The sequence below is a fragment of the Dromaius novaehollandiae genome, chromosome 19 (assembly GCF_036370855.1).
Source record: "Dromaius novaehollandiae isolate bDroNov1 chromosome 19, bDroNov1.hap1, whole genome shotgun sequence".
Taxonomy (NCBI): Eukaryota; Metazoa; Chordata; class Aves; order Casuariiformes; family Dromaiidae; genus Dromaius; species Dromaius novaehollandiae.
The window spans coordinates 11,930,967-11,945,736 of record NC_088116.1 but is presented as its reverse complement, the minus strand read 5'-3'; the positions used below and the strand labels follow the sequence as shown (position 1 = coordinate 11,945,736).

The following is a 14,770-nucleotide window of genomic DNA, read 5'->3' as shown; positions in this document are numbered from 1 at the left end:
CCACAGCTGCCTGATCTTTGTTTAAAGACAAGGATAAACCAAACTACGGTTTCTATCCACCGTGGTGACCTTGCTGCTGGTTCCTAGGCATGGTAGCTCACCAGGTTGGCAGTTCAGGCTGTGATGAGCTTTGGGACTACTGATTCCTTGAGAGCCTGGAAAGCCCCGGGTGACCATACTGCAAGAACAGGCTCTTTCTGCACATTCCTGTCACTCGAACTATACACTTTCTAGCAGAAAATGACCCTCCTTGAGCATGCTAGACCCTCAAATACTCACTTAGGCTGCCACAGCCAAAGTGTCCTGGAGCTTTCAGTACCCATTTGGCTCCATCCCCATCTCCCACTCACTTCCCCTCATGACGACATTAGCAGCAGGATATTGCTAAACTCATTCTGCAGTTGGAGAATTAAAAATGTAGAAAAGCTAAGAAACATGTTTAAGTCATATTGGAGGCCCATGGTTGAAGAAGCAACTGACACCCTGTTGACTTAAGCCCTGATTGATGCTGTAGGCTTTGAGCCAGATTTGATGAGCTAATCCTTAAGATTTGACAAAAATCAGATCCTGTCTTGGGAATCCCACCAGGAATGGGATCGCACGTTCCCAAGACCTAGGCAGCAGCTATATGATTTTGCTGTGAACTCTAATATGTGCTTCTCACCTGAAAAGCAGCAACTGCAGAACCTCCCTCCCTCAAAAAAAACTTCTCCCACGTATGGACTGGATGAGTAGTGTATAGGAGCTAAACTATTATTACCTGTAATGTCCACTGAACTAAAGAAACAAGGCTTTGTTTTCAAGATTGAGTTTACCAAATATTTCTGGTACGGCTCCAAGATGGGCTCCAAGTAGCCACAGGTCGGAGCAGCCTTTGTTTCAGCCAGGAGAACTCTGATGCTTAAATGAGATATTTACTCAATAAATTAATCACCCCAAATAATTTGAGAAACTGTACTGTCTGGTGGGGGAGTTTTCTGCTCCCTGCGCTCCTTTTTGATTCACGTGAGAAAATGGCTTTCACAGGCAAGCTTTTTGTTATGTAAATACCTGCGAGCACTTCATGTGATGATCTTTACTGTGTTATATTTCACAGTTTTGATCTTAATGAATGCACCTGCCGTGCTGAGCTTTCTTTCATAACACTTGGTGAAACTGCAGAGCAAACTTCAGAGGTTTCGCTTCTTGTATCTGCAACGCGAACCAAGCGACCCAGGAGGGCTGGTGGACGGTAGCCTTAGAGGGCACTTGGGACCAAAAATGAAAGCACTCGTGTCAACCGTTTCTATGGAACGCGTGCAATTCTGCAATGAGATGAAGGTCTGATATAGTGACTTGCCTTTGACGGTACAGCAAACCAGCCAAACAGCAGCGGGCTATCAGGTCGCGTGGGTTTGAGTCTTTACTTGTTACTACGTGACCTTCTATGCTCCTTCATCTCAATGGTATCTGAGCAATTTGTTGTCACGCAGTGATTTCAAGAGGATTTGGGCACTTACAGGTGTTCAGACATGTGGCCCAGCCTGACCGACAGTTCTCATCTTGAACCGTGCATCATGTGTAAGCACAGACAGCTTTAGTTTGGGGTGGTGATTTTAAAACAGACTGCCGGAAGGCATTGCCAACTCCTGAGTAATAAACATCTTAATGCCAGGACAGAAAATGGTGGAGTGAAGAGTTAGGACTGACTTAAATGAACATAATTCACCATTCTGGCACAACTGAGATGGATTCATCTCACCTAACTCACCCAAATCAAAGTTAAGCCTCTAAGCGTAAGACTCCTCCTCCTCTCATCAGTGGAGAGCAACGGGCAGGAGCCATCCCTCTTGTGAGAGGTGCAACGGGTCCCTTCTGGGATGCCTCCCTCTTCGGACAGAACCTGGACGGCAGCTTTAGCCTAGGAATTCAGCTTTCAGAAATCTGCTACCTCCCCACCTTGGCTAGATTTTGTATATACAGAGCTGCAGCACTGATGTGGGAAATGCAAACAAAAGCAGGAGGTTCAAGCCAGGTAAATACATAAAAACCTGGCAACAACCAACCAGAGTGTCACCGTATGAAGCAAAAATTTCCAGAACAAGTGCCACCACTGCGTAGCTTTAGGGAGGCCTGGCCTGCTTTTGGCAAGGGAGGAAAACGTCAAGATCATGTCATAATTCATAAAAAGAAAGATGTGTGTCATAAGATGGCCATTCTACTTCAGACCTAAAAGCAAATTTGTTATATTTTCTCCTAACAGATTACAAGAGAGAAGCACATTCTGACAGGGGACTTGCATTAAAAGATGACAACCACCAGGCATACAAGAACAGCAAGGAGATCACAGGATTTAGGTGAAAGACTAAGGTGGGCATATAAGCAGAGATAGGGGAAAGATGAACAGGAAAAGCTAGCAGGGAAATTGTTAAATTATCCTTGGAGCCTGCAGATCCTGAAAGCACTGCTCAGAGTCTGCACCACTAGTTTTAACAATGATTGCATTTACACAGCTAGCATTGCATCCAGTTTTCTCTAAAGGCCGTCATTTCAACCCCATGGCTACCAAGCCAGCAGCATTCCAGCTCTGTAAGGATGTTTCCTTTTTAAAACATAATGAAAGACGAAACTACAGAAAAGGCTGAATAGGCTCATAATCATCAACTTTCAGTGTTTGACACCATCATAAGAGACCTAGAGTAAATCTTGGAATCACGACTGCTTAGAATGAGCTTAAAATTAAGATAAGGAGCTTTTGGGTTGCTCCAAAAGTTTCGGAGAGGCGAAAGGACAGGTAGAAAACTACAGCTAAATCTGTGCCACGTTCAAATGACCAATTATCATCCCATCAGAAAGCACCTTTGTTTTGTTTTCCAAGCTTGCACCTTTTACTCAGTGGGTAGAAAAAGAAAGGAAATGCCTTCAAAATGCCTTTGCTTGTTGTACATTTTGCTCCACTGATTGGCTACTTGCTTTCAGCATTACTTACTCTTGCCTGGAAGATTTTTTTTTTTTTTTTAAATGATGCTTTTACTCACAGCTCCGGCACGACTCTGTAATTTAATCCAGCAAACTGCTCTTAGAGTAGCTGGAAAAAAAACTCCTTTTTTTTTTTTTTTTTATGAGTTTTTTTAACAAGCAGCTGGAACTTCTCATTTGAGAGCACAGCCCAAGAGGCGCTGGGCATCTGCGCTCCGTCCTGGAGCAGCCTCCGCCGGCTCCGGTTTGGTACTTTCCCACGCAGCCGGCACACAGCAAATCCTCACCTGAGGTCCCCAGCCGTGGCACGGATACAGTATCGCTGTGTGGTTCTCTTGGGGGCCCTGGTCAAGACACACATCCTTCGCCTTGTTGTTTCGAAGCTGTGGAAAAAAATACGGGGTTATGTGGCCTTGTCTTACTGGAGATGAGCTGCAGTAACATCTCTGGCCTCTCTTGTTAAGGAAAGAATATACATTACTACGTCATTGGACATAATCGGGCACAGATTAGTGGTCCATATAATGTTTTTCTTTATATAATAATCACCAGTCAAGGCAACTTTCCTGATCACAGCTTTCTTTGTCTTTGGTCATGTGTGGTGGCGACAAACATATTTTTAGACTGCCAACAGTATGTTGCCAGGAGCCTGGAATCAAGGCAGAATTGCTTATATTTCATCAAAATGAAAGTCCTGAAGCGCTCAACAAGTCACAAAAGGAAAAAAAAAAACTAACACAAGGAACCCATTTGAATCATTGTACAGATGCAGGAGGCACAGAGCTGGCAAACCCATGGGCCAGGTATTCACGGACGCCCTTCGGAAGGAGCACAAAACACTGCTGAATTCATGCCGCCAAGTGAAATAACAACTGAAACCGAGTTACCGAGTCGGGTTAATGCACAGATGTCTTCTCTTGAGTCTCCCCATATGGAGCAATTGAAATTAAGCACTGCCTTTCAAAAGATTGCTTTTGGGGGGGTTTAGCTAGAAGGCATTAAGTAACTTTGATGAGAAAATTTTCTTAAAGTTAATGCCCATCTGGGGTGCTGGGTCTGTGCCTCAACAGGCCTCCTCAAACTGTCACTATGCCAGAAGTGATCTATTGCAACTGATTATTATTAGTTCCCATAAATGCCTGTCTTTACATTCTTACCACTGTCTCAAAGCCAATATATAGTGAATCAAGTCTCCTTAGTTTATCTCAGCCTTAAGCTGTTGCGACAGTGCTGTATCCTACAGAGAGCATGTAAGGAATGAAGCTGAGGTTAACTCAAAACGCTTTATATAAAGACTATGTATTAAAACTATATATTGAGCTGCTTAATCCCTGGAGTCAGTGGGTAATATAGATAATTTTGTGTCAATTCAGTAAATAAAGTATTAAAATATTCTACTGTATATGGATCTTCAAAATCAGAAATAAATCCACACATAGGTTTTTAAAGCAACTGCTAACGCATTATTACACATTTATATAATTATACACAAACAGTAGGTTTTGATTCACACTTATCTCCTTCGAGGCTATTTCTCATCAAAGCCTTACGAGTCATAAATATTATCAGTCTGATCTAAGGAACCAGTGGGCCTTAATTACCTCGCCATAAGCAATGGTGTTGTTGTATCTTCTCATTTCTGGATAAACATGGTCCAGATACCACTGGAAATTTTTACACTTTAAGCTCTTCCTCAATGCTTTTCTCTCGGAGACATCCCCAATGTCAATACCTGGATTCTGAAAAATAAAGACACAGCACTTCCCTGAACAGTTATTCTTATGGGGGGGGGGAAGGAAAAAGACCAAAAATGACTGCGCTTCACTGATGTTCACTATTGCTTCCAAGCAGCTTGGTAGCTGCCAAAGGTTGAGCAGCTCGGGGCAGGGGCCATGCCAGGGCATTTTGGCACATGCTTCCAATGCAGAAATCATCGTCACAGGACATCAAAGGAAGACCTGCATTTCACAGCCATGGTCAGGAGGAGAAGTGTCCTCCTCCTGCGGTATGTTTTGAAGATGTTCTCCCAAGGGCCACCAGGCTGACGGGGAGTGGGGACAGGGGAGAAGGAAAGGTTTAAGATTCAAATATAATAAAGGAGACGGATAGCTAAGAATAAAGGATAAAATTACAGGAGAATAAAAATTTAGGCTGAACCTCAGAAAAACCTCTTGACAATTTGGACAATTATGCCGCGAAATAGTCTCCCCGGAGATATAGCGGAACCCCACTGCTCGCGTTGATTTAAAAGCAGACAAAGCCACAATATCCATCCCGGTGGGAATAATCTTGCAGGAGCCAGGAGCAGTGACTGAGGAGTGCAGCCCTTCTTTAACCTCTTATTCCATTACAGAGTCTGGGGAACTAATGCACCAGCCAGGTGAAAGAAATCAGAGGCACAATACAACCTCTTTTATTCTTTTTACAGGTGTCTGGGCTCCTCTGCTATTTTAGCTCATCTCTTGTCTTCTCCAGTGATTGTTAAATAGAGCTGGGAAAGCAATTTTCCATTACAACACCTATAATGATCTTCCAATGAATTATTCACTCTGCTTTAGAGAAGACACCACTTTAATGTGCTACTGGTAGCTCATAGGTAAAAGTAAATATGATTCAGTGCAGACAGGTAGGACAGTCTCAAATATGAACAGGCAAACTGAGATGCTGAGCCAAGCAGGCCCACAAATGAGTCAGAGCCTGAAATATGCAGTGCATGGCTTTTGCTTCATTTTGTATACAGTAGCATTGCAAAATAATTCAATGTACCTTCATATCTCACTGCACGATACCACCTGTCAAACAAGGCTTCTGTAATATTAAATCCTCACAATTTTACTGATAAGAGCTGTATAAAAATCCCACGTCTTTTTCAGGTAACTCAGATGTATTTCTCCAGATCCACCTCTGCTGTGGATTCCACGTGATGCTTCTTCTTCAGGATCTAACAGGACCTGAGGCTTCGCATTTAATTTTAATCGCTTTGTGCTGCCCTCTAAAGCCTTTTCTTAGCAGAAACGTGATGCCTCATCTCCAAAACCAGATCAGTCTAGGGACTGGGTCTGAATCACCTGTCGCTGGCACTTTCCCTGCCCATGTGGGTTTGCATCTTGCAACCTATTTTTAAGAGAGATTTGAAATTACTCAGTCCTGCAAGCAACTCTCTTCCCCTTTCCAAACTCGTAGAGCGCTGCCCATCGCAGCCAGCACCTGCCTGCAGCTTGCCAGGTAAACGGCATTGCTTTCAGCCTCTATTCACTTATTTCTCGATAACAAACTAATCCAGGACGCTCCATCGCCCGCTGCACGTCAAACCAGGAACTCGGGCAGCTCATCGACCCTTCCCGGCTACCTGTTGCTCCCTGATGCAGCACAAAGTTGCTGCTACTGCGGCTCTAAATGCCAGTAAATCTCCGCAGAGGTAACCTTTCCCCAGAAAGCAGCAGCAGCAGTTCATATTTAAGGTTTCTCAAAATGCCTGGCCCCTAAGGGTAGCGCTGCCAGGCAGCTCCGCAACCCAGATGCCGCTCTTACTGGTGGAAGCTCTTCGCTGGGAGTGTCATCTGCAAGGGGAGAACGCTTCAGGTTTGCTTTTTGCCACCAAAAGGGCAGATGGAAACAACTGTTCGCAAGCAGCCGGGCCACGGATGTCAACAGTTTTTCCTGCAATCAGGTAGCTCTGCAGGGCTCCTAGCCCCATCCCCTGGGAAGCTGCAGCACGCTCTTGGGCTTCGTTGTTTGGATGTAGCCCATGCAAAGACCAAAGTCCTTGGATCTGCATGAATTCCTCCTGGAGCTAAGGGAGCTCTAGAGATCCATTTGCAGGATCTAGCCTCCAGACAAGGTCAGCCTGCTTTGCTAGCAGGAACCCACAGTTTTCCAGAGAAGACGCACCACGTTGCTGCAAGGCAGGATTTATGTGAAAAATGACATGTCAAATCTAAGAAAGTCAAAACACTTCTGTATGGAAATAAATATAAGTGCCCAAAGCTACCCAGTGATGGTGGTTTTAGAGCAACCGCTTTTGGAATGGGATCTCATTTTGTGAACCGCCGTTCTCCTCTCCCTTTACTTCCAAAGACGGTTCCTAAGCGCCACTGGCCCGGGAACCCAGACGGTGCATTTTTGCAGGACGCCCCGTCCACAATGAGTTCTGGAGAGCAACAACGTCCTGCTAGGCATAAAAACACAGTTTGCTGTTGCCACAGGCCTGCACACGACATATACCTACCAGAGCTGCAGGGGAAAAAAAAAAAGCTCATTTATTAACATCAGCATTGTTAGTAATCTTCTGTCAACGGATTTTACAGAAAGACCCCATCTGCAGAGCAGCATAATGACACAAATTCACACTGTGTAAACAGTGAATGGGGAGATAAACACTCTGCAATACAGGTTAAATTTTTAGAAATTGCACAACAGACGTCAGCTGATGTAAACCCTAGGAATTCCACCCAAGTCTGTAGTCTTTGGCAGCATCTCCATCAAAGCTGAGGGACCTGGGTTGACTTCTGCAGTCTGACCACCTGACTGATATTTCAGGCTCTCTTTCACACTGTGGCACTAAACACTATAATTTAAGCTCTCAACCCAAAGAAGTGAAGACCAGGAGAAGGGCACAAGGGCTGTACCTCCAGTGGCAGGTTCCACGCGATGTAGACGTGCGATTTGTAATCGTCCATCCAGACCTCAGCAACTCGCAGGGCGTTGCGCTTGGTGTAGAAACCGATGTTGTTGTTGTAGGGCTTTTTCTTGCGCTCGATGTGAGCCACTCTCGAACACGGTAGGACCTCCATGCTGCCACCGCAGAGCCACACCTGGAAGGCAACAGGAGAGCATGGGCATCACGCACCAGCCTAAGGCTCTGACGTGACTAGAGACGGCCCATGTACAAATTAAAGAGAAGGAAACAGTGGGTTTTGAGGTTTCTGTCCTATGCTGACAAGCCCTGAACATGGAAATGGGCAGCACCGTCACTAGTCAGCAGCAAGTGGCCAGATTGCCTTTACTCTGACCACGCACGATGGCAAGTCACATGCAAGGAAAATTTAACTAGTGCTCGCAGCAAAACACACACTGACTTCAAAGGGATCAGGACTCTCTCTAGCACCTGGTATTAGTGTTTCGCAGGACTGGGTGCTGAGTTTACAGAGATGTTTCTACTAAATATAAAGGGTTAGCGACTGGAATATTTGGAACAAATGCAAGATCTCATTCTGCATAAGGGATGACTCAGTGAACCATATGGCAGGGACAGATTTCTCCCACTTGAAAACATTTGTTCATTATGTTTTCTTTCACATGCTGTTTAAAATTCCCTTAAATCACAGTTTACAAGTTAATAAGATATTTTCAGATCTTCTTGCTATCCCACGGAAATGGAATTCGCATAAAGACACACCATACCTGAGTTCTCTCCCTGCTTGCCTTCTCCAAGAAATTATTTATCTTAAATTAATAAAGACCTGTACGCAGGATGCCAGGCAACTGTTATAAATACATATGCCAAGTAAGCCTAATAATCCCAGTTTCGCCTATTTTGCAGTCTGCTGTTACATTATCATTTTGCACAGTTGTTATAACACCCATAGTTTCTGGGATCTCTTCCAGGCCCACCACCTTTTATCCCATCTGTGTTCCCTAAATTTTATCAACCCCGTTCAATATGCTCTCCCAGCACCACCGTGAGCCACACTCTCCATGCCAGACTGCCTGGATCAGATCGTGGTCCCTGTTACAGTGCAGAAAAACCAAATTCCCTCCGCATTCGCCTCACTACAGAAGAAGGGCAACCTGAGAACGTGCCACGTCTAGCAACGGGTGAGACCCACCATTCAGAAACCACCTCTGCTCCTTCCTGTGCGAATAATGTCCAAATCACACGGATGAGACACTTTAAATAAGTCATTGTAGAAAAGATATTACTGACAGTTAACCATTCGTAAGCTCTATAACAGCTGCCTGTCGTCTTTGATAAAATGATTGATTTAGCAGACAACATGCACTGTACGTGCATTTTCAAAGCATAGGTAAAGCAACTAATAGGCGGTATAGCAGTTAAAATTATCTCCTTGCTATAATCACGATATTCATACTGTTAATATTTACATTACCCTAGTTTACAGGAACCCACCTCCTAAAATCAGGGTCCCATTTTATTAGATGCTGCATAAACACAACAAAAAAATCCAGTCTTATCCCTGTTCTGCCATTAGACCTTTCTGAACTCTCCAGATATAACATAGCACCTCCAGAAAGAAGCCGGAGTTGAACTCGTGGGCATGCCTGTCCTTCCAAGAGATTTGCTTGAAAAGCTGCAGCAGGCTACACACTGCTGGAGCAAACAAGGAGTAGATAAGGTAGTTCTAAAAACCTAGGGTTTTTTGAAGGAATATCCCCAAGGCAATATTTTGACAGCAAATGCCCATGTTTCTTGCCCAGTCAGTTCTTCAGTTTCTTAATGTCTCGATGAAACAGGGACTTTGTCCATTGCCAGTGGGTGCTCCCAGACCTGGTGGGTGCCTGGCTGTCTCACCACCACCCGAAAGGCTGGCAGTGTCGTCCTGAAAGCTCCCTCACACCATTTCTGGTTTTGCGGGGATTTGGGGGAATTTTGCTTTGTTTTGAGGGAAATTGGGGGATTTTGTCCTGATTTCATCCTAATTACTTCTACAAACTTGAAAGTCTTCACTTAGTTAAAATGCCATTTCCCAGGAAGCTTCTCTGTATTGGTAAGGCTGGGGCATTGCCTTTCCATGTTTTATTTAAATAACTCACATGGTTTTATCCTAGACACCTTAGATTTTTTTGAGCATCTGTACAAAGTATCTAGAAATACATGCATTGTGATAAACTGAGGGAGAAAGCGTGTTGGGTTTTGTGCAAAAGTATTGATTATATACTTATCCACGGACCAGGTCCAGAGAGATCAATACGAATTTAATTTAAAAAAGGCAACTATGCTGGGAAAGAACATACTTCTATCTCCTAAACAAATCCTAAATTGCCATTATAAAGAAAAAAATCTAACCGCCTTTACAAGGCATTTATATTCTACCAGCAACAACAGGAGCAAAGAAAACTATTGTGTGGGAAACAGCCAAGTCGCACAAGGTGTTGCCATTCTCCTTGTACAGATGAGTAAAGTAGGACCCAAGGAAGAAGTCACTCATTCCCGTGTGACCCAGCAATGATTTTTGTTCCTGCTGGCAAGCAGAACCGTGCGTGAACGGTTCCACCAAAGTGGTCCGATGCAACAGGATGGAGACTGTAGCCCAGGAGCTTTCCCTTGTGTATGAAGCACGAGGTAGCCTTCACCTTGTGGTGAACATCACTGAGAGAGGCTCCAGACTTCATTTTCTTGGCTCCAATGTGAATGAGCTATGAGCCACTGCAAGGGCTCAGTAGACTATATATATATTTTTCCAACTAGGCTGGAAGTCATTGCTTACCCGATGCCCTAAACATGCATTTGAAGTACTGCCAGACAGGGGCACACCTCCAATGCCACCAAGCCAGCAAAAAACGAGCAGTTATTGCCCATCAGCTAAGCTGCAGGAGTGGCCAGTGGGTGCTCTCAGCTCCCAGCAAGGACAAGTTGCCTCCAGCTGCTGGGCAAACGCTTCCTTTGCCAACGGAGTAAGTGTCCGAGAGGAGGTCAGCAGTTGCACCTTGGCTGCCAAAGCAGTGTCACCCATCAACCTCAGCACCTCAATCACTTTTGCTCATATGCCATAGCCAGAGATCACACTTGGTCGCTCCCACGCGCACACAGAGGCAGTCACCACCACGGAGCTGCCTGGTTATAATTTCCTGAACTGCAATAGCAGCACCGGTTGGGCACTCAGCCCTTTAGGACAGATTTGTTTGCATTGCTGAGGATTTGTTTGGGAAGCAACCCTCATTTGTGTGACTTTGGAGTGGCCTTCTGTCCCACTAAAAATCTTGAATGAATAGATGGGCTTCCTGATAAGAGTTTCCCCATTAATTATGCAAAAAAGTCATACCAAATAAACCTACAATCCCTTAAGATATCTATTTACTGTCACTAGTTATGTTAACTGGATAATCAGTCCAGCATGGCCTTTCTACTAATTCCTTGGAGAATTGTCTCCATTTCTTAGAGGACAGGTAATCAAGAGCGGCACAATATTAAGACCAACAAGAAAAACAAGGTATTTTCAAATGCATGCATGCTTTGCATACATTTTGTACTAAGTACAACTGGTAAAACATGCAAAGGGAAAGGACAACGATGGGATGCAATTCTGAAATGAAAACAGTGAGACTGCTTGAAAACATCTCCGTGGTCTTTACTGATCGTAAGGCTGTGGAAGGAAGAGTCATGATGACTGACTTGGATCTCCTGCATGACAATGGTGACAGAATCTACGAGTAATTTTAATGAATTACTACTACTTGTTACAAAAGATCAATCACTTTCTAAAATATGCACAGGTAGCGTGTAAATGCATGCTTCAAGACTCAAGATAGAGCATGTGAGATAGCAGATTAAATATGAAGAACAAGTCACAAGTTTCCTGGTTGTTTTCTGACTGAAAGAATCAAATTGCAACACAACTATTAGCTTGCCATTCACCCACCCATAACGAGACGCAGAACTAAAAATAGAAGCATTCCCCTTCAGTAAATGACGGTGACTCAATAACTTCTTCTCCATCAGTCTAAACACGGGAGTAATCAAACATACACAAAGACACTGGGATTTATAAATAACCCATTAATATTAACTTCTATTGAAGAAATCCCAGAGAAACAAACAGATGATCAATCCATCAGCCAGAGATCTTTGATGCGTTTCACAAAAAGCTGGGGCGTAATTCCTTTGCAATTATTTCGCGAGCAAAAAGCAATTGCTGCCCAGGTTTCAATAAGGAAAACCTGCAATTCCTCTCAAGCGTGGGAGTAGGGCTGAAACGCACCCAGCAATCCACCTCCTAGACACATTTGCTTCTTTGGGGGCAAATTTTGCTTAGCCTAAGATGACCCAAGATTACACACCTGGCTTTATGGGAGAGGGCCGGCTCGGCTTTGGTTTCCAAACCCCCTCCAGGAGCACGATGCTTTCACTGGCGCATTAATGCATTCACGAAATGGCAGACATCCCACTGACGTGCATCACCCATCATGAAATTAAGATTCGGCGTCCTGCAATATGGGTGCACGTGCGCCAGCATAAGCGTGCAAGCACTCAGCAAGATGCAACTGCAACATAGTCCCCCTCCATCCACCCAAGACGTCTGCATCTGCCCTGCCATCGTCCTTCAGGCCACCGCGTGCAAAACACAAGAGCCGTTTTTAAGTCACTCTTGCAGCAACCCCCTCATTTCTAACGGCAGCTGAGAAGCAAGTACCCGTGAAGTTTGTGAGCACTGCCCATGTGTGACCAAGAGCAAGGCGGGAGCCAGAGCACCCTGGCATTTGCCGGAGGGAAGTCCATGTCCTCGCTCACGGTAATGGAGAGAGAACGAAAGGCTGCTTTCAAAACGCAGCATACAGATGTTCTTTTGTGCATATAATAAAGCGAGCTGAGAAGATGCCAATTTAACTTGACCAGCTTGTTCCAGTGGCCACAGAAACCGTTTCCAAAGCATTAAGCAGCTCAGAGCAATTACTTTCCACCATCTCCTTTGCCCTCAAAAATATACTGCAACTACCAATTTGCTTCGCTCTTGGCTGACAAAAGCACCAATTACCCTCGAGAAGCGCTAAGCAGAATGATTTTTGACAATCTGCCTAACTTCAAAGGAGCCAGGCAGGCAGGCAGAGGTAACGGAGGAGGATCCGGCACCCAGGAGGGCACCGAAGGCCCGCGGAGCCCCGTCCCTGTGCAAGGACCAGGCTCAGGGTCTCGTCCGTCCTCCCACTCCTGAGCCCGTGTCTGCTGCTGTTTCCTACCCCTTCCTCTCTGGCAGCGAAACAGGAGATAAAATGCTTAACTACTACTAGTATACTAATTACTAGTGTATTTTCATCTGAAAATGCTGATAAAGGGACAGTTTCCCCTGGGATGTTAGAATGAGGGACAGCATCTAACTCTCCTGTAGCACTTCTCCTGCCATGGCCCCAAGTCCCACCGAGGAGTTCAGGCTTGCCGTCTGTTTTTTGCCCAAAGCAAAGCCATGTCAAAAAAAAAAAAAAAAGGACTTTTGCTAACTCAGTGGCAAAACTAGGACTTGTCCTTCACCCCCTTCCAGCCCGCCAAGTCCCAGGCCCACGTCCTGCACCTTCCTCTGCAAAAACGAGCACCTCCATACGGAGAAACCATCCTATTGCCTCCCCCGCCCTGATATGATGCTATCCCTTCCTTTTCATCATGACGGTATCGCTAATGATAATAATAATAATAATAATAATAATAAATAAATAAAGAGGGACAGTGACTATTTTGGGTCCTGAATGCCATGTTCTAGCTGGGGACAGGAGCGATATCGGCAGCGAACGCTGCCAGCTCCCATTAAAAGCTCCTGACTTTAGTTGCTTCTAACTTGGCCAAATTGTAACTCTTCAGACTGAAATATATCTCAGAACAGCTACAGCCTAACTGCAGTTAATGCAAAGAGACACGATGTCTAACAGTGTCAAGATGAGTCTGAAAGGTAAACTTTTCATCTCGGAATGCACTGTGACAGAAAAACGGGGAAAAAAACACTCCAAACTTTCATTACACAAACTCCAGGCTTTTTCAGCTGAAAACTTCATTTCTGAGGTGATTAGCAAAACCGTACCTTAATTAGCAATAGATTTCCCATTTAACAGCTTTGCCTTATCTCCCCCCCCCCCCCTTTCTTTTAAAAGCAACTTCATAGTTAAGGGAAAAACACAATTACCCAAGGCAGCTAAAATAATAAGGAATGTATCAGAACAAAGACCTAAATAATACCATTGAGAAGCCCTAAAAAAGAAGTAATCACTTCTCCATGAGCTCCCTCTTACAGCTCCGAGATATGGCATCTTTCCAAATTATTCTTTTTCTCAGAAGAAACGATGCTTTTATATATACATTTCTGGCTACACATCTGAAGCAGTTTCCAGCAAGGCAGCACTGAGAAAGAGGGGGATGTCGCTGTGAGCCTGTTAAATCCACGTTTTGGTAAATATGCATTTCCCTGCCATTATCTGATGCCTGTTTACAGGTTACAGTCAAAAGTTGCACAAGTCTCACAGGCAGCAAGGTGGATTATATTATGTACTTTTTCTCTCTATATATATATAGATATAGATATATAGCAATATATATATATTGCTAGGTTTCTAAGTGCCACTTCAAGCAAATGGGAATGCCATTATCTGATTGGAACAATGACAGCAAGAATTGAGTAGAAAAGTTAGATTACACGAAGGTGAGTTAAAAAACATATAGAGAGAAAGAAAAGAAAGGAAAAAACAATTTGGGAACTTTTTATTTCTACAGCAGTAGAATAGGGTATTTATAATCTCCATATGTGGTCACAAACACTCCTTGAAGAGAGCTGCATTTTTGCATTTTAATTTGGGTACGTGAATTTTCACAGGTCAAATCGCGAGAGGATTGGAGGGCTGGAGAATTTATGTAAAAGCCGCAAACACACCACCTTTGGGGCCATTTGGATACATGCAGCTAGCAAAGGTGCAATGCTATATTCATAACCAGCACCAACAAGCAGACCAGTCGGATGACGATACGTTTCTAAGCACGTGAGGAGGGACATGCCCATCGGTACATCGACCCTGGGACAAGGCACTCCAGCACTGATGGAGCTCAGCAAAAACCCCTCCCTTATCGGAAACCCTGACACAACTTCATCCTGATCAA

General features: G+C 44.4%; 1 protein-coding gene across 1 annotated transcript in view; it reads right to left on the bottom strand.

Annotated features, from left to right (window-relative positions):
- The window catches only part of GALNT17 (polypeptide N-acetylgalactosaminyltransferase 17), a 210,516-nt gene that overhangs the window by 10,784 nt on the left and 184,962 nt on the right, over nt 1–14,770 (bottom strand). The window contains exons 7-9 of the mRNA XM_026107255.2: nt 7,587–7,772; nt 4,560–4,697; nt 3,246–3,341 (exon numbers count right to left, since the gene is read on the bottom strand). Of these exons, the coding sequence (XP_025963040.1) occupies nt 3,246–3,341; nt 4,560–4,697; nt 7,587–7,772 (420 nt within the window). The remainder of the gene's footprint in view (nt 1–3,245; nt 3,342–4,559; nt 4,698–7,586; nt 7,773–14,770) is intronic.